General features: G+C 45.5%; 1 protein-coding gene across 2 annotated transcripts in view; it reads left to right on the forward strand.

Annotated features, from left to right (window-relative positions):
• Positions 1 to 22,528, forward strand: part of DKK3 (dickkopf Wnt signaling pathway inhibitor 3) — a 48,420-nt gene that overhangs the window by 3,737 nt on the left and 22,155 nt on the right. For both annotated transcript variants that reach the window (XM_022555646.2, XM_022555645.2), the window contains exons 3-4: positions 3,799 to 3,936; positions 7,068 to 7,151. In XM_022555646.2, coding sequence (XP_022411354.1) covers positions 3,799 to 3,936; positions 7,068 to 7,151 — 222 coding nt within the window. The remainder of the gene's footprint in view (positions 1 to 3,798; positions 3,937 to 7,067; positions 7,152 to 22,528) is intronic.

Raw genomic sequence — 22,528 nt, forward strand, 5'->3', positions numbered from 1 at the left:
GGAATCCCAATACCAAGCCTGAATTTCTCTCTCCAGCTTTTCTTACTCTGCTCCTTTAACAGACACGCAGATTCAACCAATTGTAGGTGCCATTTTAAACAATATTCACATTCCGCCTCTGTGAAACAAGTCCTGTTGCTTCAGGCTTGAGTTTCTTTTGCTAGTGGCAGTAATAGTTGTGGTTGAAATTTCCACTGTAAACTGTACTTTTAGCTTGTGGTGCCATGAAAGAGCTTTAGCTCATTCTGTTGAAATAACCACTGGTTGAGGGGGAGAAGGTTTTATATAAAGACTATCTGTTCAGCCCAGAGCAAATTCTAAATTTGGTAACTTGTCAATTATTTGCAAGCCAAACTGGAGGATTACCATTCCTATAGAAATTTTAAAAGCATTAAAACATTCCATTCTCCTTCCGAATTTAGTCCCTCTAGTATCTCCAGACTCCTATTCTTTCCCAGCTGTATCCTTTCTATCACTAAACATCTCAGGATCTCTCACTTAAATTTAAGAAGCCTTTTTCTTAGTCTTAAATCTCCTGTCTTAGCTTCATCCATTTCTACTCCATTTTATTAGCAAACCCTTGGAACACATGTTATTTACTACCGGCCCTTTCCACTCCTACCCAGACATCCCCCGGCAAACCAGCTTCTTCTAAAACTGCTTTCTTAGACGACTATGTTATGCAAGTATTACACCTTTGCAGGGTGACAGATGCTGTATTGTACCAAGCCCTCATATTTCATGATCCTTAATCATTACATCTGCTCAACAAAGTAGAATCATCCCCATTTTACAAACAAGAAAGCTGAGGTTTAGATATATTTGGTATCTTGCCCCCAGGTCACGTGGCTGCGCTGTGGCCGAGCTGGGACTTGCCCCTGCCCCCCATCACCTGACTCCAGAACCCGGGCACTTTCTACTGTGCTGCCTTCTGACGAGGCTGCGGGCAACTTCTTGCCTAATATAGTGGCCAGCTCTCAGTGGCTTGGTCCTTCTAGATTTATTTGGAGCCTTTACCACCTAGAAGGCCCCTCCCCAGATAAAACTTCTGACTCTCAGCCTGCTTGTAGCTAGTCCCCTGACTCCGTTCTTTTTCTTCTCTGGATTCTGTATTATCTCCCAACTAGTCTTCAGAACTTGCTGCAGCTCCCCATTGCTTGGTGCAAAGGTTCTTACCTGAGGGCGAGTAGAGGGGAGGGAATATCTCAGAATCATCTGGGAAGCTCATTGATATGTGGGGTCCCCCCTCCAGAAATTCTAATTCGGCAGGTCTGGAAGGGATCCAGATATGTATATATTTTTTAAAAGTTTGGACATGACTCTGAGGTGCCTCTCGGTTGAGAACCAGGCTAACATTGCCTGCATTAGAACTGCCCCTGGACTCACCTGTCAATTTGTCTCTACTTCATTATCCATTATTTTATCCATTTAGGGTCCAGCATGGACCCTCTGCCCTAGCCCATGACACACCGTTCTCATCCAGGCTGCCAGTTTCGCCTCCTCTATGCTCCTCTCTATCCAAATCGTATCTGTTCTGTGAGACCAACCCAATCATGTCTCCTCTTCCACCTGGAAGCCTTTTTCTCTCTTCTTTGAACCCCTGACTCGCTTCTACAGACTGTCATAATCATCCTCAAACTGCCTTGTGTGGGGCTCTCCTATCTCCCCAGCAAAAGTATAAGCAGAATCACATACTAGGAAAGGCACATAATTTGGAGTCAGACTGACCCGAGTTCTAATCCGGGTTTTGCCACTTACTAAGAATGTGATAACCTTAGGCAGATTCCTTCCCTTTTTCAACCTCATTCTTTTCATCTGCAAAATGAGGGTAATAACACTTCCTCTTAACGGTTGCTGTGAATATTTAAGGAGATATGGAAGGAGCTGGTGCAATGGCTCAGACATAGCTGATGCCCAAGCACGGAGGTCATGGTGATGACGGAGCCAGTGACCAGGGTTTAGACATGTGAGGAGTTGTCTCAGGGTCAAACACAGCGGTTGCTGACCAAGTCCTTGGTTGGTTATCCGGTCCTTTATGCTGACCAGACTTTCTTCACACTTCTGGTGCAGTGTCTTTGTGCTACCTTGAGACATGGGAATTCTTTCCCCATGTATACCCAGGTCAGCAAATCTGGATGGGAGAGAAGGGAAAAGAGGGGGCCTCACGTAGTATGTAAGGGAATGGAGGACAGTGATTTTTAAAATAGAATCTTTTTTGAGGATTCCTTTAAAGGAATAAGAATAGCCCAGAGTCAAAGATTGCACTGTTGGAAAATTGCCAAGCACCAGCTACAACTTCTCTCTGTGTCTCTCATTTTATTTTATTTTATTTATTTATTATTTTTTTAAATTTATTTATTTATTTATTTTTATTTTTGGCTGTGTTGGGTCTTCGTTTCTGTGTGTGGGCTTTCTCTAGTTGCAGCGAGCGGGGACCACTCTTCATTGTGGTGCGCGGGTCTCTCACTGTCGCGGCCTCTCTTGTTGCGGAGCACAAGCTCCAGACGCGCAGGCTCAGTAGTTGTGGCTCACGGGCCCAGCCGCTCCGCGGCATGTGGGATCCTCCCAGACCAGGGCTCGAACCCGTGTCCCCTGCATTGGCAGACAGACTCTCAACCACTGCGCCACCAGGGAAGCCCTGTCTCTCATTTTAAATTCCTAGAGAGAGTGTCGGGTTGGCTCAGTTAGTTGATGACATGACCTCTGTTTGAGTCCAATCAGCTGTGAATGGTCACACTGTCACCTGCCCACTCATCAGGACTGGGGCTGGAATTGAGTACAGATTTAAGTTGACTGACATGTCTGGTATAGATGTCATGGAAGCTCATGCTTTGTGGACAGTGGCCTGAGAAACGTGGCATCAGAAAAGGACACTTGTGCAAGAAGAGCCAGGAGGAGGGTGCACCCCGGGAGCTAGTCACCTGACCCTCTACAGGGGTCCCTCTTGTACTCAGGGGGTGGGTGGGGAAGAGACATAGCTGTGGCGCCACCTGCAGTGGGGAAGGGGCTGTCCTAGGTTGGGTCCCCACCCCAACCTGGCCCTGCAACAAGGATTTAGGAGCAAATAATTCATTTGTGATGTGATCCCAGAAACACGAGGAGGAAGTGGGAAAGTGAGATGGAAAAGAAGAGAGGCAAACAAGGCTGTGCTGTTGAGCAGGTTACTGCTAGGGACAGCTAGGGCTCAGTCCCCCTGGGGTCCTTGGAGAGAGACCGTCCCACTGAGGGGAGAGGGCACTGGGGTACTTACCCCGTAGCCTGTCCTTCACTGGTTAAGGGTTGTCCCTGGAGTGCTCACTCCCTAACCCGTGGGGCCTGTGCAGACTGAGCACACTTCTGCAGCCAGAGAATGCTCTCGAAGAGAGACAGAGGTGGTTGTTGGCACATAAGGGAACAAATGCGGGTGACCTCCCGATTAGGCCACGGGGAGATGGGCGTGGCACCGAGAGCATCTATACAGGGGTCAAGACTGTTCAACAGAGGCATTCTCAAATCCCGACTCTGCCCTCCACTGAGAGTCTTGGGAAGTTATCTAGTCTTCCTGAGCCTCGGTTGCCCCACTTGTAAAGTGGGGCCATTAACACCCACCTCACAGGGAGGCTGTGAGATGTAAGGCAATGATATACGTAGACATTTAGAACAACGTCTTGTTCTACTGGGTACTCAATTACTGGTACCTGCTATCAGCACCACTGTGATTGCAGAGGAGGAAAAGAGAAGTGGTTCTTTTTTTCTAATGGACTCTGATTTGTATCAAGAGAAAACAATATTGCTTATTAAATCCATTGATTTAATTAGATGGAGGCAGAAGAGGCTGCTGCCAAAACGTCATCAGAAGTGAACCTGGCACGCTTACCTCCCAGCTATCACAATGAGACCAACACGGAAACCAAGGTTGGAAATAACACCATCCACGTCCACCGAGAAATTCACAAGGTAAGGGTGGTCGTAGCCAGTACTTCCTCCTTTCCTCGTCGCCTGGTCCCATCAGAGGCCTAAGGTCTTGTTTACATGTTTGATATACAAGCCAAAAAATACAAATGAGGATAGTAAAATACATGTTAAAAACCATAGGGAGTGAGGGAGCTACTTAAAGGGGGAAAGATATGTATCAAAAACAGAAGTTGCTTTTGTATTTAAGCAGTAAATTTAACTCTACTCTTCCCGCCAGTCCAATTGCAAAGGAATGTTCAGGGATTTTTATCATTTGTCTCAAAGGAAGCAAACAAGTGTTTAGAGAGATACTTTCCTAGTATCGAATTTGAGGAATTTATTTCACAGGTTTTTTTTTTTTTTTTTTTTTTTTTGCGGTACGCGGGCCTCTCACTGTTGTGGCCTCTCCCGCTGTGGAGCACAGGCTCCAGATGTGCAGGCTCAGCGGCCATGGCTCACGGGCCCAGCCGCTCTGTGGCATGTGGGATCTTCCCGGACCGGAGCACGAACCCGTGTCCCCTGCATCGGCAGGCGGACTCTCAACCACTGCGCCACCAGGGAAGCCCTATTTCACAGGTTTTTATCCGTGTTTCAGTAGTGAGTTGAAATAGAGTTCATGCTGTAGTGAATAGATCTTCACCATTTCCTTAGGAGGACCGCAAATGTGATAATACTCAGCCTTCAGAAGAAAAAGCCTCTATTGCCAGGAGATGAAATATTCTTTTCTTTGCTGGTTATCCATTTAAAATTCTACAGCAGAGTGTTTCCTAACCTACCACACATCTTAAGTGTCTCTTGGTCCAATATCTTGCACGAAGAGCAAGAGGTTTGTTCTCAATCTGACTCGAGGAAGAAAATGTTGCAAACCTAGAGGAATGTGACATTAGCTTGCCGCTAGTGTGAGATGTCTCCCATATGAGTTTGGCAGGACTTTGGGAGCGAGCCACTTGGCCTGTGTTCTCTCGAAGAGAGTCTGGTGTGCAGATGTTCAGGGTCATTGTTAGAGGCTGTAGAGTTGACCTTCTGTTGTGAGCATCAAGGAGCTTGACCTCTGATCTCATCTCAATGCCTACATGCAAGGCCATGACGGCTCTCACAAAAGAGACCTGCTTTTGTTCAAGTGCCCAGGTAATGGGTTGAAACAACAGCACTTCCGTGCTATAGAGGATAAAGGGGTCCATTTTCATGGGCCATTGCCTTGACTATAAAGTAACCTCTGTGTGGCTCTTCTGCTACATACTGATGGCCCAGCTCCAGAGTGTACCCCCCGCATAAATAAATGAGCCACCTGCGAAGCAGAATCCTTTCGCATTGCTTGTCTGAAGACTGGAGAATGTTTCCAAAAGTGATTGTTTTATTCTTGTCAAAACCAATATTAAGTCATCCTTTCTGAGAATAATCAGCCAGTAGTTTCAGCTGCTTCTTATATTTTCTCCTTGTAGATATCAGAATACCCAAACGTGAGTCCTACCAGTAACTAGTGTGATTTTGAAAAACTTACTTCAATTTCATGACCCTCACTAACTGCGTTTAGTAAATAGGGATATCAACATCTACAGTACGGTATTTTGGGGGTCCAAGAACTTAAAGTATGTGAGAGTCATTGTAAACTATGAAGTGCTATCCAGCAGCAAATTCTTCTACTTGTTGTTCTTACAGTAAAGTTACGGTATCCGCACTGTGTAGTAGTTCTCGAGCGGGTTCCATGGAGCTCCTGTCCTGTGTGATGCTTTATAAAAGAAGGGCTCGGGTGAAACATGTTTGGAAAACATTGTACATATTTCTCTTCCTAGAGATACAAAAATGCACCTTAGTATAATAAAGGCTCTGAGAAGTCCTGCAACCTATACATATAGGACTGTACAATTTAAAAAAATATAACATTGGTTAATCCTGTAAAAATCTGGCATAAAGGAAGAAGACAATCATCTCTTTGCCAGAGAGAGGAATTATTTAGATAAAAATAAAGTATGTTGATGAAGACATGATCCTTATCTCCTCAGAACTGGAATTAGAACTAGAATTTGATCCACTATTGCACATTAGTCTAAGAGTTTCCACTTTGTTTTGGCTGCAGAGGCCTGTGACATTAGAGCTGGCAGGAACTTTAAAGATGACCTAGAAATGAGAAAACTGTGAATCAGAGAATAGAAATGATTTGTTCCAGGTTACATACTAGATGGTCATTGGTGTCTGAGGCAGGGCTCAAAGAACACAGGTCTCCTAGCTCCTGGGCGTCTTTCTGTCTTTTTATCACCAACACAGAGGTTTGACGTGGCCTTGGATCGGGTGGGAATAGCCTGGGTTCCACGTCAGGTTTCTAAGGCTCAGCTTTGAGGTGCCTGCTCCTGTTTACAGAAGGCAGGCAACGGATAGAGGAATACAGGGCCAGGCCTCCCATAGTACTTAAGCACTTTTTTGATGAAACAAAACAGTTCCCCAGAATCAGGAAGTGGGGCAGCTGTAGCTAAAACCTGCTTCTTTCAATACCCAGACGTGTAGTTGAAAAGAAAGCTGACACTGAGTTTCAAGTAAATGAGCCCCAAGAATGATAAAAATAGCTAGCGCTGAATATTTGCGAGGTGACGGGCTGTGTGCTTTACATAGACCTCCTCGGCCCCATGCTGTAGGCTCTGTTACATCTCTTATCGCTGCACCATCTGACGCTGCTGGTGGAGCTCAGAAAGAAAGGGGGACAGGACTCCCCTGGTGGTCCAGTGGTAAAGAATCTGCCTTCCAATGCAGGGGACGCGGGTTCGATCCCTGATTGGGGAGCTAAGATCCCACATGCTGCTGGGCAACTAAGCCTGCGTGCTGCAAACTACAGAGCCCACGCGTGCCACAACTAGAGAGAAAACCCACACGCCACAACTAGAGAGAAGCCCGCGTGCCGTAACGAAAGATCCCACATGCTGCAACTAAGACCCGAGGCAGCCAAAAAAATAAAGAAAATAAAAAAAATAAATATAAAAAAAATAAAATGCATTTAAGAAGAGGGGAGGGAGTGGGCATTCTGTCTACTTTGACAGGTGCTTCTGCTTCAGAAAATAGAAAACAGTAAAACAAAAAAACAACCTGTGGGATTTGTCCAGAATTCCTCCTATTTCACATTCACTGTACTTGTTCTCCTATAGATCACCAACAACCAGACTGGACAGATGGTCTTTTCAGAGACGGTCATTACGTCAATGGGCGATGAAGAAGGCAAAAGGAGCCACGTGAGTGGTCATCTTCCCCGTGCTCACACCCGAGGCACACACTCCTTTGCTGAGCCTGCCAAAGCTGGCCCAGACTTCAGAGTGGCTGCAGGAGGGAGCTGGCTCCCCTGCACCCCTCCTGTTTTCGTTTCTGCAAAGATTCCCCAATGCCTACATTTCTGGCCAGACAGCCGCAGTCTGGTAACAGGCTCTGCCTCCATATGCACTTTGCCTCAGAAATGGCAGGACACTTTCAATTCGGTTGTCATTTGCATGGCTGAGGCTCAGCCTTGGAAGGGGAACACTGAAGTATCGGGTGCATTGGTCAGGGTCCCTGGTAACAAGACCTGGTGCATCCGACCTGAAATTACCCTAGAACCTTTGGCATGACCCACATCATTTATGATCCCAGCCCTGGTCTGGCAGTTTGAGAGCAAGAAAACCTTAAGTGGAACCCAGTGGCCCATTGGAAAGGTGTCCCCCTGCTCCAGGCTTCTCGCTGGGCCCCTTGTGATTGCACCCGCTACTCAGTGGCCTGTTGCTCAGTCCAAAGGTGGGCTGCTTTTTAGAGAATTATAGATTCTGAACATTGAGAGAGACATCATTTCACAGAAGAAAGGCCTGGCATAGGTTGGGGGATGACCCAGGCCGAGTCACTGGTGTCCAGACTCCTAGATGAGAGGTGACTCAGCTGTACCTTATCTTTGCAAAGAGGTGTCTGGTTTCAGATGCAGAGGCCTGGTGAGGAGAGATCAAGGCAACTGCCATGTGACATGGTGCCTGCTCTATGGGGCCTGCGAGGGCCAGCCTCTCTGTGCCCGGGCACGTTATGCAAACTTCCCACTGCACGTTCTTCTCTGAGGTGTAGAACGCATCCCCAGCCTTCTGAGGGGATCCAGGATATTCCCTCACCCCTTGTGGCCTTATCACAGGAAAAGAAGCAGTGTACCCATAATTGTTAGGTGGTGTTGCTGTGGTTGGTAGTCGATGGGTCCTTTTTTTTTTAATATTTATTTACTCATTTATTTTTATTGAAGTATAGTTGATTTACAATGTTGTGTTAGTTTCTGTTGTACAGCAACGTGATTCAGTTATACGTATGCATATATATATTCTTTTTCATATTCTTTTCATTATGGTTTATTACAGGATATTGAATGTAGTTCCCTGTGCTATATAGTAGGACCTTGTTGTTTATCTATTTTATATATATTAGTTTGTATCTGCTAACCCCAAACTCCTAATTTATTCCTCTCCCAACCCTTTTCCCTCTTGGTAACCATAAGTTTGCTTTCTATGTCTGTGAGTGTGTTTCGTAAATAGGTTCGTTTGTGTCATATTTTAGATTCCACATGTAAGTGATATTATATAGTATTTGTCTTTCTCTTTCTCTTTATCACTTAGTGTGATAATCTCTAGTTGCATCTATGTTGCTGCAAATGGCATTATTTAATTCTTTTTTTATGGCTGAGTAGTATTCTGTTATGTACGTGTACCACACCTTCTTTATCCATTTATCTGTCAGTGGACATTTAGGTTGCTTCTATGTCTTGGTTATTGTAAATAATGCTGCTATGAACACTGAGGTGCATGCATCTTTTCGAATTATAGTTTTCTCCACATATATGCCCAGGAGTGGGATTGCTAGGTCATATGGTAGTTCTATTTTTAGTTTTTTAAGGAACCTCCATACTGTTCTCCATAGTGGCTGTACCAATTTACATTCCCACCAACAGTGTAAGAAGGTCCCCTTTTCTCCACACCCTCTCCAGCATTTGTTATTTGTAGACTTTTTAATGATGGCCATCCTGACTGATGTGAGGTGGTACCTCATTGTAGTTTTGACTTGCATTTCTCTAATAATTAGCAATGCTGAGCATCTTTTCATGTACCTCTTGGCCATCTGTATGTCTTCTTTGGAGACATAGGTCTTCTATTTAGGTCTTCTGCGCATTTTTAAATTGGGTTGTTTGTTTTTTTGTTATTGAGTTATATGAGCTGTTTGTATATTTTGGAAATTAAGCCCTTGTTGGTTGAATCTTTTGCAGATATTTTCTCCCAGTCTGTAGGTTGTCTTTTCAATTTGTGTATGGTTTCCTTTGCTGTGCAAAAGCTTATGAGTTTGATTAGGTCCCATTTGTTTATTTTTGCTTTTATTTCTATTTCCTTGGGAGACTGACCTAAGAAAACATTGGTACGATTTATGTCAGAGAATGTTTTGCCTATGTTCTCTTCTAGGAGTTTTATGGTGTCATGTCTTATATTTAAGTCTTTAAGCCATTTCGAGTTTATTTTTGTGTATGGTGAGAGGGTGTGTTCTAACTTCATGGATTTACATGAGGCTCTCCAACTTTCCCAACGCCACTTGCTGAAGAGACTGTCTTTTCTCCATTGTATATTCTTGCCTCCTTTGTTGAAGATTAATTGACCATAGGTGTATGGGTTTATTTCTGGGCTCTCTATTCCATTCCATTGATCCATGTCTGTTTTTGTGCCAATACCATGCTGTTTTGATTAGTGTAGCTTTGTAGTGTTGTCTGAAGTCTGAGAGGGTTATGCCTCCAGCTTTGTTCTTTTTCCTCAGGATTGCTTTGGCAATTCTGGGTCTTTTATGGTTCCATATAAATTTTAGGATTATTTGTTCTAGTTCTGTGAAAAATGTCATGGGTAATTTGATAGGGATTGAATTAAATCTGTAGATTGCTTTGGGTAGTATGGCCATTTTAACAATATTAATTCTTCCAATCCAAGAGCATGGGATAGCTTTCCATTTCTTTGAACCATCTTTAATTTCCTTTATCAGTGTTTTATAGTTCTCAGCATATAAGTCTTTCACCTCCTTGGTCAGGTTTATTCCTAAGTAATTTATTTTTTTGATGCAATTTTAAAAGGGTCTGTTTTTTTTTACTTCCTCTTTCTGATATTTCATTGTTAGTGTAAAGAAATGCAACCGATTTCTGTATGTTAATCTTGTATCCTGCTATCTCGCTGAATTCGTTTATCAGTTCTAGTAGTTTTTGTGTGGAGTCTTTAGGGTTTTCAATATATAGAATCGTGATCTGCATAAAATGACAGTTTTACCTCTTCCGTTCCAATTTGGATATCTTTTATTTCTTTTTCTCATCTGATTGCTATGGCTGGCTAGGACTTCCAATACTATGTTGAATAGAAGAGGTAAGAGTGGGCATCCTTGTCTTGTTCCAGATTTTAGCAGGAAGGCTTTCAGCTTTTCACCGTGAAGTATTATATTGGCTGTGGGTTTGTCATGAATAGCGTTTATAATGTTGAGATATGTTCCCTCTATGCCCACTTTAGTAAGAGTTTTTATTATGAATGGACATTGAATTTTGTCAAATGCCTTTTCTGCATCTATTGAGATGATCATGCGGTTTTGTCCTTTCTTTTGTTTATGTGGTGCTGATTTGCGTATGTTGAACCATCCTTGTGAGCTTAGGGTGAATCCACATGGTCACAGTCTATGATCTTTTTTATGTGTTGTTTGATTCGGTTCGCTAATATTTTGTTGAGAATTTTTGCATCTATATTCATCAAAGATATTGGCCCCGGGCTTCCTTGGTGGCACAGTGGTTGAGAGTCCGCCTGCCGATGCAGGGGACACGGGTTCGTGCCCGGGTCCGGGAGGATCCCACATGCCGTGGAGCAGCTGGGCCCGTGAGCCATGGCTGCTGAGCCTGCGCATCCGGATTCTGTGCGTTCGGAGCCTGTGCTCCGCAATGGGAGAGGCCACAAGAGTGAGAGGCCCGCGTACTGCAAAAAAAAAAAAAAAAAAAAAAAGATATTGGCCTGTAATTTTCTTTTTTGGTGGCGTCTTTGTCTGGTTTTGGTATCAGGGTGATGGTGGCCTCATAGAACGTCTTTGGGAGTGTTCCCTCCTGTTCAGTTTTTTGGAACAGTTTGAGAAAGATTGGTAGAAATTCTTTTCTGTATATTTGGTAGAATTCGTCTGTGAAGCCACCTGGTCTGGGACTTTTGTTTGTAGGAAGTTTTTAAATTACAGATTCTATTTCATCTCTAGTGATTGGTCTATTCAAATTATCTATTTCTTGATTCAATTTTGGTGGGCTATATGCTTCTAGAAACTTGTCCATTGCTTCTAGATTGTCGAATTTGTTGGCATATAACTGTTCATAGTATTCTCTTATGGCTTTTTGTATTTCTGTGGCATTGGTTGTTATGTCTCCTCTTTCATTTCTTATTTTGTTTATTTGGGTCCTCTCTTTTTTCTTCTTAGTGCGCCTGGCCAGAGGTTTGTCGATTTTGTTTACCCTTTCAAAGAACCCGCTCTTCGTTTTATTGATTTTTTTTCTATTGTTTTTTTAATCTCTATTTTATTTATTTCCTCTCTGGTTTTTATTATTTCCTTCCCTCTGCTGACTGGATGGGTTCTTTTTGCTTGTTTTGGCACAGTGCTCAGACATTTACTGCAGGCTGGGGGAGTCCAGTCAGCTTTGTGTGGTGGTGAGACCCCCCATTCAAGGGACCTGGGAGCTAATGGAGGGCAAGGCATTTGGTGAAATGAAGAGAGACTTAGTGGCAGAGGCTGGAAGCATGAGTTTGTCACATATAAACTAGGTCACCTCATTTCCCTCATCTTTAAATAAGGCAATGATTTTCACCATTTCTCCCGACTCTGAAAGTACAGAAGCCTGTGAAACAAAGATAGGATTGACTAAGGTCAAGAGGGAGGAGAGACCAGCTTTTGAAGGTGGGGAGAGAGAGAAGAAAAAAACCAGAAAAATAGAAAAAAACCCAGACAGACAGATGGTACCAAGAGGGGAAAAGCTTTAGAATGTTCCAGATTTAAGTCTCTGTGAAAGGGCAGGGGAAACACAACTCTTAGGGCTGTGGACTACAAAAAGAAAGCTTTTGTGTTCAAGAAAAAAAAGGTATATGATTGCATGATAGTATAGTTTTGCTCTGGAGAGCTTCCCAGAGCCCAGAGGGCAACAGCACTGCTATGAGCACCTCTGTACCTGCTGGAGGCCCAGGTGCACGTCCCATGCTCCCCGCTCTTCCCTCCGAGTGAGGCAGCTGTGTCAGGCTTTGAGCCCTGTGGCGGGGAGAACCAAGGCTCTGAGAGTGGTGGGTGACTGAGAGACCACACCTCAAAGATGCCAAGAGCGTGCGCGGCTCAGGGAGCAGCTGCCTGCACTTGTGTGCTGCAGCCTCTGAGTTTGTGGCAGTTTTCCTGAGTCTGCACGGCCTGTGTGTCCATGTTCCAGGCTCAGCTGGGAGGCCCAGAATCCCCATGCCTGCAGATGTAGGTTCATACGTTGATCATGAACCCCTGTGTACGATGGTCCTGAGAATGCAGGAGAGTGACAGGGAGAGACATATCCAAGAAATCCAGAAGGTAGAGCCTCACTGAGTTTTTCCAGATTCCTGCTCAGGCCCTTGGAATTTAACTCAGCAAGTTTCTCTATGAGAATGAGCTCCAATTTGATTGGCTAGAAGGGTGACCTGGGGCATCTGACGCTTGACCAGCCAGTGCCTGGTGAATCCCATGGGTCTTTAGAGAACAGCCTGGAGACTTTGCAAGGCACTTGTGAAAGGGAGGTCATGTGGCAGGAGCGGTGGTGTGTTACCTCACTACAGAGCCTTGCTTGTTGTCAAACGCCTTGCCAGCAGTCAGAGAAGCAAGGTCTGGTTTCAGATGCCCACAGAATCCTTCCATTCGAATCCTCTTTGGTTCCTGGGTTACCATTGTCCCAGCACAACTGAGCTGGGACTCAAGCATAAAGAGATGTGGAGCTCCTTTTTCTGAGTGGGAAGCCGTAAAGACTCGATTGCCTTCAAAGGCATGAGAACAACTGAACGTCACCACCACTGTCCCATTCCACAGTTTGGCAATTTAATGAGTTTTACAGTTGGCTCTGGAAAATGCGTTATGTGCCAATGAGACATTCTCTTAAATGGAAAAGGGAGGCTTGCCACTCAAAAGGACAAAAATCATATGCTGTTCCAACCTTAAGCTACCATAAACAGGAGCTAAATTTTCAGGATTTAAAACTCCCAGATGAATTCAATTAAAAATATTCGCCCAGCACCCCATATTTTCCTTTCTTCACATGCTGGGGTGTGCATTCATATGTATGGTAACCCAAGGAGGCCCACGGAAAGTCACAGACAGTAACACTATAGGCCCGTCTAGAAAACCTAACACAGTACGTGCAAGGTATGGGTCTGTTTTTGCTCTCACATGCGAAAGGGGAAAAGGACATGATGTCTTATTTCACCTGAGCGCACCGGCGATGGTGATGCGGTCTGACGTCTTTCTGTGAGGCTTTTGTGTGGAGCCCTCCGCCTCTCCCCTTCATGGGCCACTGGGTGGGCTGACCGGTGCTGTGCTACTTTCGTGCAAGGGGTTAGGAGGAGAGTGGCTTGTTGGAAGCTAGAGAGCAGACAGGCCATTATGCACACATGCAAGGCTTTTGTTTATAACCATGTCCCCAAATATGAAGGATCTGGCCCAATTAGCCAAGGCACCATTTTGAAGGGACGCGTCCTCTCATTAAAATACAGCTCAGAGCGACAGAGCTTAGCACGTTGTGCATTTGTTGTCTTTTCTGTTTTTACATTAGAATATGATATAAAAGAGCAGGTCTGTTTGTTTCTCCAGCCGAACATACCTTATTTGAACCTACAGGTTCAATCACATACAACCAACTCCAAGATATTGCCGGAGACTTCTGAGGGCCTAGGTAGACAAATTTCACTACCCACATCACCCAGATAGTCGTGATTTGAGTAACCCCGCGACTTCCTTGTCCAAGAGAATGGTCAGGGCAGACAGCGGACTGTGGACGATGACAGTGGAATTCTCCACCAGGGTGAACTCAGTGTCTCCTCTGCTGCGAGGATGCTTTGTGTTATTTGTGTTCAAGTCTGGGGGAAGAGGGATGGTAAGCTGTGGCTGAACTTCTCCAAGATTTGTTTGTTTGTTTTGCACTGAGCAGCAAGCATCCTGTTACTTCAAAGCCCAGAGAGACCCAGTAAGAGAGTGGGCAGAGAAAGCGTGTTGAATGGCCTCTTCCCCTGTTGGTCCTCGGGTTCTCCTTGTCCCCAGCTTGTTCATTCATCACAGAGTAAATGCAGGTGGGGTGTCAGCTTTGTCTGCTCCTTCTGCCCTGATTTCTGAGGCTGGAGTCACCCTTGTCAATTTCATGGACTTGCAGAGGGCACCATGCTGAGGAGCACTGGGGTTTAGTTTAACAGAAGTGCATTGGCGGACGTGTGGGTTCCTTAGAGAACATCAGTCAGTTCCCAAAGGCCCAGCCTCCTGGAGAGTCCTGCTGGGGGTGTGGTAGCGGGCAGGGGTGTGTGGCCAAGTCCCAGAAAATGCAGACCTTCCCTGTCGGTCAGTCTGGGGGCAGAATGAGGTCTGAACAAGATGTGAGGCTCACCTGGGTTCAAAGCTGTCCTGACCCTCACAAGCTCTCTGTGATTCAGTTTCTTTCTTTATCCAGTGAAGCTAATAATCCCCGGTTCACAGAATTGGGTGAGAGTCTTGTAAGGCAAGGTTTATAAAAGCTCTTTGTATAAGGCTCATTATTATTGACAGGTAATTAACACTGGGTTCTAACTGGCTTCTCCCGTGGTTCCCATCAACCTACTGCAAAAAAAGAGTGGAATTTCCCTGGAAGCTGAGGCTGTGTTTCAGGACTCCAGGGGCCTCTTCCCACTGATGTTTGTGGCCTTGGGCTAAGTTCTCTAGAGCTCTGCCTCGCCCTCTTGAGTAATGCATTTTGCTAGAAACTCTGTGTTCCCTGCCTCAAGCCTGACTCACCCTGTACTTCTTGTCCTCACGAGTCATAAAGTGTCTGGTTTGGGTGTTGGGGATACAAATAGAAGGAAGGATGGGCCTAATGAATGATAAGAAGCATAGGTGATGGTCAGGTGCTGACAAGTTCCAGGATGGGGCCAGGTTGGCAGGACGTATCTTGGTTTCTATAGAAAACAACATACTTGTGGTTCTAAGAGTGATTGGCAGAGTCTCATGTGAATGTACAGTTCCACAGTCCTATAACCAGACACTTGGGTCCATTTGTGTTTCTAGATTTATATTTTGCATTGGTTTTGTAATTTCTGGCCAGGTATAAGGCCCTCATGCCTTAATCCAGTAGGAAAACATTATAGGAAAAATTGAAGAGCTCTGGATCATTCTGAGAAGTGGATAAGCAATCCCCAGATAAATAAAGTTGTTGTGGGTGAGCAGTTTTTAAGGAGTAGGAGGTGTTGTTGTTTTTTTTTTGAGCTATAACCTGTCTATATTAAATTGTACTCTCCTCAACCTAAATCTCCTTCAAGAAGGAATTCGTGATTCCACATGCAAAATCAAAATACTGTGAAGTTGATAAACCAGTTTCATACAGGTTTCGTATAAGTTGGTAGAAAAGGATGTCTTCAATAAAATGTCAAGTGAATAAAAAGCAATTGTAAAGCAGTATATTTACTATGTATTTAAGATATACTTTATATATATAGCTTATAAAACATCTCATTTTTAGAAAAAAACAGTATACATTAAAAAGCTTGGCAAAATGTACACAAAGTCATTACTAGTAGATATCTCTGGAAGAATTGAACTTTGCAGAGACTTTTCCTTTGTAGAACTCTGTATGTTTTGAGTGTTTTAAGAAGAGTGTTTGAACTATTTACAGTTTTGCTATAGACATCTATCTGTATTTGTGAACAATATTGCCAGTGTTTCTTTGTGTAAAACCTGGAAATTAAATTGCTGTGTCAAAGGGTGTGCCTAGGGGCTTCCCTGGTGGCGCAGTGGTTGAGAGTCCGCCTGCCGATGCAGGGGACGTGGGTTCGTGCCCCGGTCCGGGAGGATCCCACATGCCGCGGAGCGGCTGGGCCCGTGAACCATGGCCCCTGAGTCTGCGCGTCCGGAGCCTGTGCGCCGCAACGGGAGAGGCCACAACTGAGAGGCCCGTGTACTGCAAAAAAAAAAAAAAAAAAAAAAAAGGGTGTGCCTATCTAAGATTTTGAAAGATGTTGGCCAGTTTTCCTTCCGAAGGTTGTACTATTTTTGCTTCTAGCAGCAATTTCTGAGATAATCTCACCAACCCTCCCTCACCTACAGTGAGTGTTATAGTGGGTGACCACCTGTATTTTCTTTTTGTTTCTATTTCTTTGATTATTAGTAAGGTCAAGGGGAATGGCTGTTTGAGAATTGTAAGTTGTAGCAAACAAGAGAGTGGTCCACAAATTTATCTCATCCCTCCCTCTCTTCTTCAGGGAGAAGGGTCAGTTTCGCATTCCAGGCTGTTCCCAAGGCCAAATACCATCTGGCCCAGTGTGGGACAGATTAGGAAGGTGTGAGGTTCCAGCAGGAACTCTCTGTGCGTTCCGTGTCCACCGTGATGGCTGAGGGGCTGCAAGTCACACCGGGGAGTAGGTGATGGTGACATGCAGGCTACTGCTGCCACCCCTGTAAACACAAAAAGGCAGGCACTCCCTCCTTCCTTCTTTGGCCACTTTCACAAACACCCCAAAGCTTAGATGCCCTCTGAGAGGAGAAGCTCTTTAGCCGGATGGGTAAGTCTTGGGCGCAAGGAGAGCTGGCTCAGAGTGCAACTCTACTGCTATTAGCTGTGTGACTGGTGAAATCCCTTAACTGCTCTGAGCCTTAGTTTCCCCACATGTAAAGTGGATTCATCAGAGTACCTTCCATGTAGTGCTTCATGAGGATAAAGCAAAACAATCCAGGTAAAAACATACCAGACAGCGCCTAGAACGCGAGAATAAGCAGTTAGTAAATGTCAGCACTTCGTTGTTATCATTATTTGATTACCCCCAAACCATGGCTGTCAAAATTCCCCGTGTTAATTATTCAACTCATCCATTTATTTGCACATTCATGGAGCACTTAATGTGTGTCTGGCAGATAAATGTAAAAGATGGTCTCTAACAGCAGAGAGGACCCAGGCTAGCGGTGGAACAGAAAAGTAAACGGGTCATTACAACATGGATTCATACGTGTTTCCTAAGGCAGTGGTGGACAGAGCATGGTGGGAGCATTGTGTGAGAGCTAGATGAGGTGGCCAGGGAAGATTTTGTCAGGAAACAATCCTTCCTGGTTTCTGGAGTTTCTGCACATTTTATAAGCAGAGGCGCTAATTGCCCTTTGGTTTCAGACTATCTTTTCCAGGATGTTTGTACAGCAAGCAGCCTTGGAAGACAGAGACAGCTCTCCCTCCTTGGCAGAGGGAAGGTTTGCTTGCAGTCCATTATATGAGATTTGGGTGCTCTAAGCTTGACATTCGTCAGCTGTGATGCACACACACTGGATCCACCTGGGCGCCTCCATATTGCCCCCTGGGACTTGGGGGTGAGGGGAACTGTCACAGACATGAAGCTCATGCTGCTTCTGTGCGGTCAGCAATGAAGCCCTTTGTCTCTGACCCAGGAGTCTGACTTCTCTGCTGGCAGCCGTGAAACTGTGGAAGGCTCACTTGTCCCCTCGCAAGTAAAGTCTCAGACCCTTCACACATTTTGGCAGGCTTCCTGGAAGAGGTAGCAGTTGAGCTGTGTTTTGAACGGTGTCGAGGAATTCTCAGTTGTGAGGAGGCAGGGCATTCCTTGCAGAAGCATTCTTTGTTTACAGCCAAGGAGGCTGGTGGAACTGGAACATGTGTGAGGAACGCTACATAGTTTAGAATGCCAGAGGTGGAGGTGTGCTTGGGGGAGTAGCAGACGAGGCTGGGGAGAGGCAGGAATTAGATCAGGAAGGGTTTCGAGAGCCCAGCCAAGGAGTTGGAAATACATGCTGAGTTAGGAACATACCCCGCCTCGGTATAGTATAGGGAGGCTCCACGCAATCCCCGGGATAAAGAGCCAGGAAGACGTGGTTTGGATGGCAGAGATGTTGGTGGGGACGGGATTTTGCTTAATCCTGCTGAAACTTGAGACCGAGTCGTCTGTGCCCTGCAAAAAGCCTGGCTTCAGGGCTTGGAGCCTGGAAACTTGGAGTCTTAGAAGTGGAACACGCTGCTTTTGCTTGGTGCCAGTAGGCAGGTCAAATAAACAACAGTGATTGAACTTGAAATCTCATTAGGCTGACGCTGCAGGACAAGCCTATTTCTGTGGCTTCTGAGTAGCCCAAGCATGTCAGGGGCTGAAGAGCTCCCTGTGCAGGTGGGTGGCTGTCCCTGGCTGTTAGGGCCTGGGGATCCTTTTAGACCAGCCTGGGACTTTTTCAGGCTGACTGTAAGATCTGCAGCTCTGCCCGTCCTTGATCTTTGGCATAGTTCTGAAAAACTCACAGAACTTGTGAGTCCATATCATTTTATTTTTATTTATTTTATTTATTTATTTTTTTTGCGGTACGCGGGCCTCTCACTGCTGTGGCCTCTCCCGCTGCGGAGCACAGGCTCCGGACGCGCAGGCTCAGCGGCCATGGCTCACGGGCCCAGCCGCTCCGCGGCATGTGGGATCTTACCAGACTGGGGCACAAACCTGTGTCCCCTGCATCGGCAGGCGGACTCTCAACCACTGCGCCACCAGGGAATCCCCTCATTTTATTTTTAAAATAACATCAAGGACCACAACGTTCCCTTGTTTGTTCACTGAGACTCAGAAAGTGATCAGATTAGCCATCCTCTCTCCAAAGCCACCTGTTTCTCCTTTTCAGGGTAAATCCTGGTAAGCGATCAGACCAGCTCATCAGTGCTGTGATGTTATCCAGTACTCAGTAATAATTAATGGTCATAATGACAATAATAGTAATAGACGATGATGAACGTAAGAGCTGCCATTGATGGGGCCCCTGCTGTGTGCCAGGCACTGTGCTTGGGATCTGGCCAGCTTCCCTTCACATAATAAACAGAACAACCATGCAGGGCACATACACTCTTGATCCCATTTTATAGATGAAGTAACTGAGGCTCAGAGAAGTTAAACAGCAGAGCTAGGTGGAAAGCCAGTACTAAGAGAAAAAAACAAATTACTTAGGTCTTATCCATTGCCAAACCTTTAAAACCCATGTTCTTAATGGAACATTTTAAAAATTGTGGTAAAAAATAAATAACATACAATTTACCGTCCTAACCATTTTTATGCATATAGTTCAGTAGGAAGTGTATTCACATTGTTGTGTGGCCGGTCTCCGGAACCCTTCTCATCTTGCAGAACTAAGACACGGTACGCATTAAATGATAACTCCCCGTTCCTCCCTCCCCCTGGCAACCAACCTTCTACTCTCTGTCTCTATGAATCTGACTGTTCTACATACTTCATATGAATGGAATCATACTGTATTTGTCCTTTTGTGATTGGCTTATTTCACTTAGCATAATGTCCTCAAGGTTCATTCATACTGTAGCATGTGTCAGAACTTCCTTCCTTTTTGCTGAACAGTATTCCATTGTGTGTATATTTTCATTCGTCTGTCAGTAGACACTTGGGTTGCTTCCATCTCTTGGCTGTTGTGAATCCTACTGCAATGAACATGGGTGTACAAATCTCTCTTTGAATCCCTGATCTCGATTCTTTGGGGTATATACCCAGAATGGAATTGCTGGATCATATTGTAATTCTGTTTTTAATTTTCGGAGGCACTGCCATACTCTTACACGGCAGCTACGCCATTGTACATTCCCACCAGTGGGGCGTGAGATGGGGATGTTTTGCTCCCTCTTGGTTTCCGTGACTGTAGGCACTAGGGAACCCAAGGGCCCAATGTAAGCTGAAGGGCTGTACAAAAATCCCTGGGCTCTGCTGCCCTAGGTCGAGGCAGTGCCTTCCCAACATTGGTCCCACCAGTAGCCTCTGCAGTATGGCAGCCATCGTCTCAGGGGGTGTCTTTGAGGGGTACCTGACACCACTAAGAGGTGTAAGTAAACACTAACTCATGCCCCTCTCTAGCCAACATGCTGAAAACTTCCCCCTGTCCCCGGCTGGGTGTAGGCAGGCTCAGGCTGCATCCTTGGAAATTCATTTCTAGGATCCAAAGATGTGGTTTTCCTGATCGTTAGGAATCTCCTGCCCATCCACACCCTCCTTGGTGAGATCCCGCACCGTGTCTCCTGAAAGAATCCCTGAGGCTTCGGGGAGCTCCCACTTTCCCTCGGGGCACTGCAGACTCCTGGGGGCTCCGGCGGGGGCTTAGGCCTCCAGGGAGAGGGTTTTGTGGTGGTCGGGAGGGTTTCCTGGGAGGAGGACCAGAGGACAGGGGCTCTGGGATCATAGGCAGAGCCAGTGGAAGGGAACTGGGTCAGGATGAAGGTTTGGGATGCAGAGGTATGTATAATGCTCTCAGGGAATTCGCAGTATGCCCCAAACCTGGTGAGCTGAGCTGGTCTCCCAAATCAGGCAGGAATGTCTTCTCTCGGTCCTATGTCCAGCAGACTGTAGGAAAAATGATGGATGAGGATTGAGTCATTTAAACGTTTGCCCAGATCTCACCGCTCTGTCTAGACCCACTGTCAGTTTCACTTTTCACCTCCACCCCCTGGAAGAGAAAGAATAAACAAGACATGTGGGTACATTTTATGGGAACACAGAGCAGTGGGATTTGGAGTCTGAAGTGCCACGGGTTGGGATCCCTGCTCCCTGGGCAGCTTCCCCTACTGCTCTGAGCACTGGTTCCTGCCCCATGAGAGGAGGAGTTAGTGACTGCCCTAAGGGTGTTTCAGAAGGAAGAGACAATGTATGGAAAGCGTCTGGCACTTAATAGATGTTCAATACAAATAGATTCTCCTTTCTGAGCTAATTTCCTGGGCCTCTAGGAGCAGTGATTTACCAAATATGAGGGTGATACATTAGTACATGTATTTATTTTGTTGTAAGTTTGCTGTCCCTTGAAACCCAGTAACTGAGAAACTTTCTCAGGTGATACTGGCTAAGGTGCTAGACCAAATGGATGAAAAAGCTGTTGTGTGAAGACAGGCCTTGTGCCAAAGGTAAGTAAAGCAAGATTTCACTGAGTTACAGAATTATAAATGGCAGGATTCACAGGGTCCTTTGAGTTCCTGTAGACCAGGGTTGAAAACATGGGGCACATACACTGCCATCCTCCCCACTGCCACACCCATAGCAGGCACGACTAATCAATAGCAGTTATTTCCTAATGAGCCCAGATGGAGCTTCAGAACTTGAGATAACACAGCACTTCAAGCAGCCATTGATAATGGAGTTTCCTGTTGGGGAAGCAGGGCCTTGGTGTCGCTGTTTTTGTGATATCTAGTAAGATTAGTAACCGGGGAGATGGTCTGCCTAATGCTGAGAAGGTGGTGATGACTGCTGGGGAAGGGGCTTCTCAGGTTCAGGGAGCAGCCATCCGAAGTTGATGAAGTGGTGGCCAGGAGACTATCTAGAAGACTGTGAGCCCTGGGAAGGCAGGGGCTTTGTCCTGTTTACTTCTGTATCAACACGGGATCGGCGCTTAGTAGTTGAATGAACAAATTTAACAGATGAAAGCTGTATGACCAAGGAGTAAGCTGGGGACTATAAACAGAAGCAGCAGGCCTTGAAGATAAGACCCAGCAAAGAGCTACAAATACGTAGATGAGTTTTATTTGCTTGAAAAAACGGTCCTCTTTGTGTTTTTCTTGCCTTCATTCGTTCATCTACATTATTGAGCACCTACTGTTTGCTGGGCTGTACACCAGGTATCTTTACATCTTTTATTTTCTAATTTTTATAAAACAGAGAAGTAGGTTTTTTTTATTTATTTATTTTTTTTGGCTGCGTTGGGTCTTTGTTGCAGTACACGGGCTCAGTAGTTGTGGCACACAGGCCCTAGAGTGTGCGGGCTTCAGTAGTTGCAGTGCATGGGCTCAGTAGTTGTGGCATGTGGGCTCTAGGGCGCACGGGCTTCAGTAGTTGCAGCACGTGGGCTCAGCAGTTGTGGCTTGCGGACTCTAGAGCGCAGGCTCAGTAGTCGTGAAGCACAGGCTTAGTTGCTCCATGGCATGTGGGATCTTCCCGGACCAGGGATCGAGCCCGCAGCCGCTGCATTGGCAGGTGGATTCTTAACCACTGCGCCACCAGGGATGTCCCGGAAGTAGGTATTATTTTACAGATGAGGACACCGGAGTTTAGAGAAGTTAAATTCTCAAAGTCATGGTAGATGGTTGAATGGTAAAATGGGTTCCTATTCCTCTGAAACCAGATATAAACTGGCCTTTTCCATAAAAAGATATATATTTCTGATAGAAAAAGTCATGGAAGTTTGCAGCCATAATTTGAGGTGGTTTTGAAGAAGTTATTGCGAACCTTCCACCACCTGGTTCCATTCCTGTCATTTATACCAAGAGTCATTGAACACCCCCCACCAAATGTTCAAAATGAAGAATCAGAATCATAAAAGGACCACTGCATGGCCATAAACACAGGGCTCTTTCCCTCCCAAGAATGGCAGAGCCCCT

Source organism: Delphinapterus leucas, chromosome 7 (assembly GCF_059928025.1).
Source record: "Delphinapterus leucas isolate spDelLeu-1000000601 "Yukka" chromosome 7, BTC_Dleu_Yukka2, whole genome shotgun sequence".
NCBI classification, from domain to species: Eukaryota; Metazoa; Chordata; class Mammalia; order Artiodactyla; family Monodontidae; genus Delphinapterus; species Delphinapterus leucas.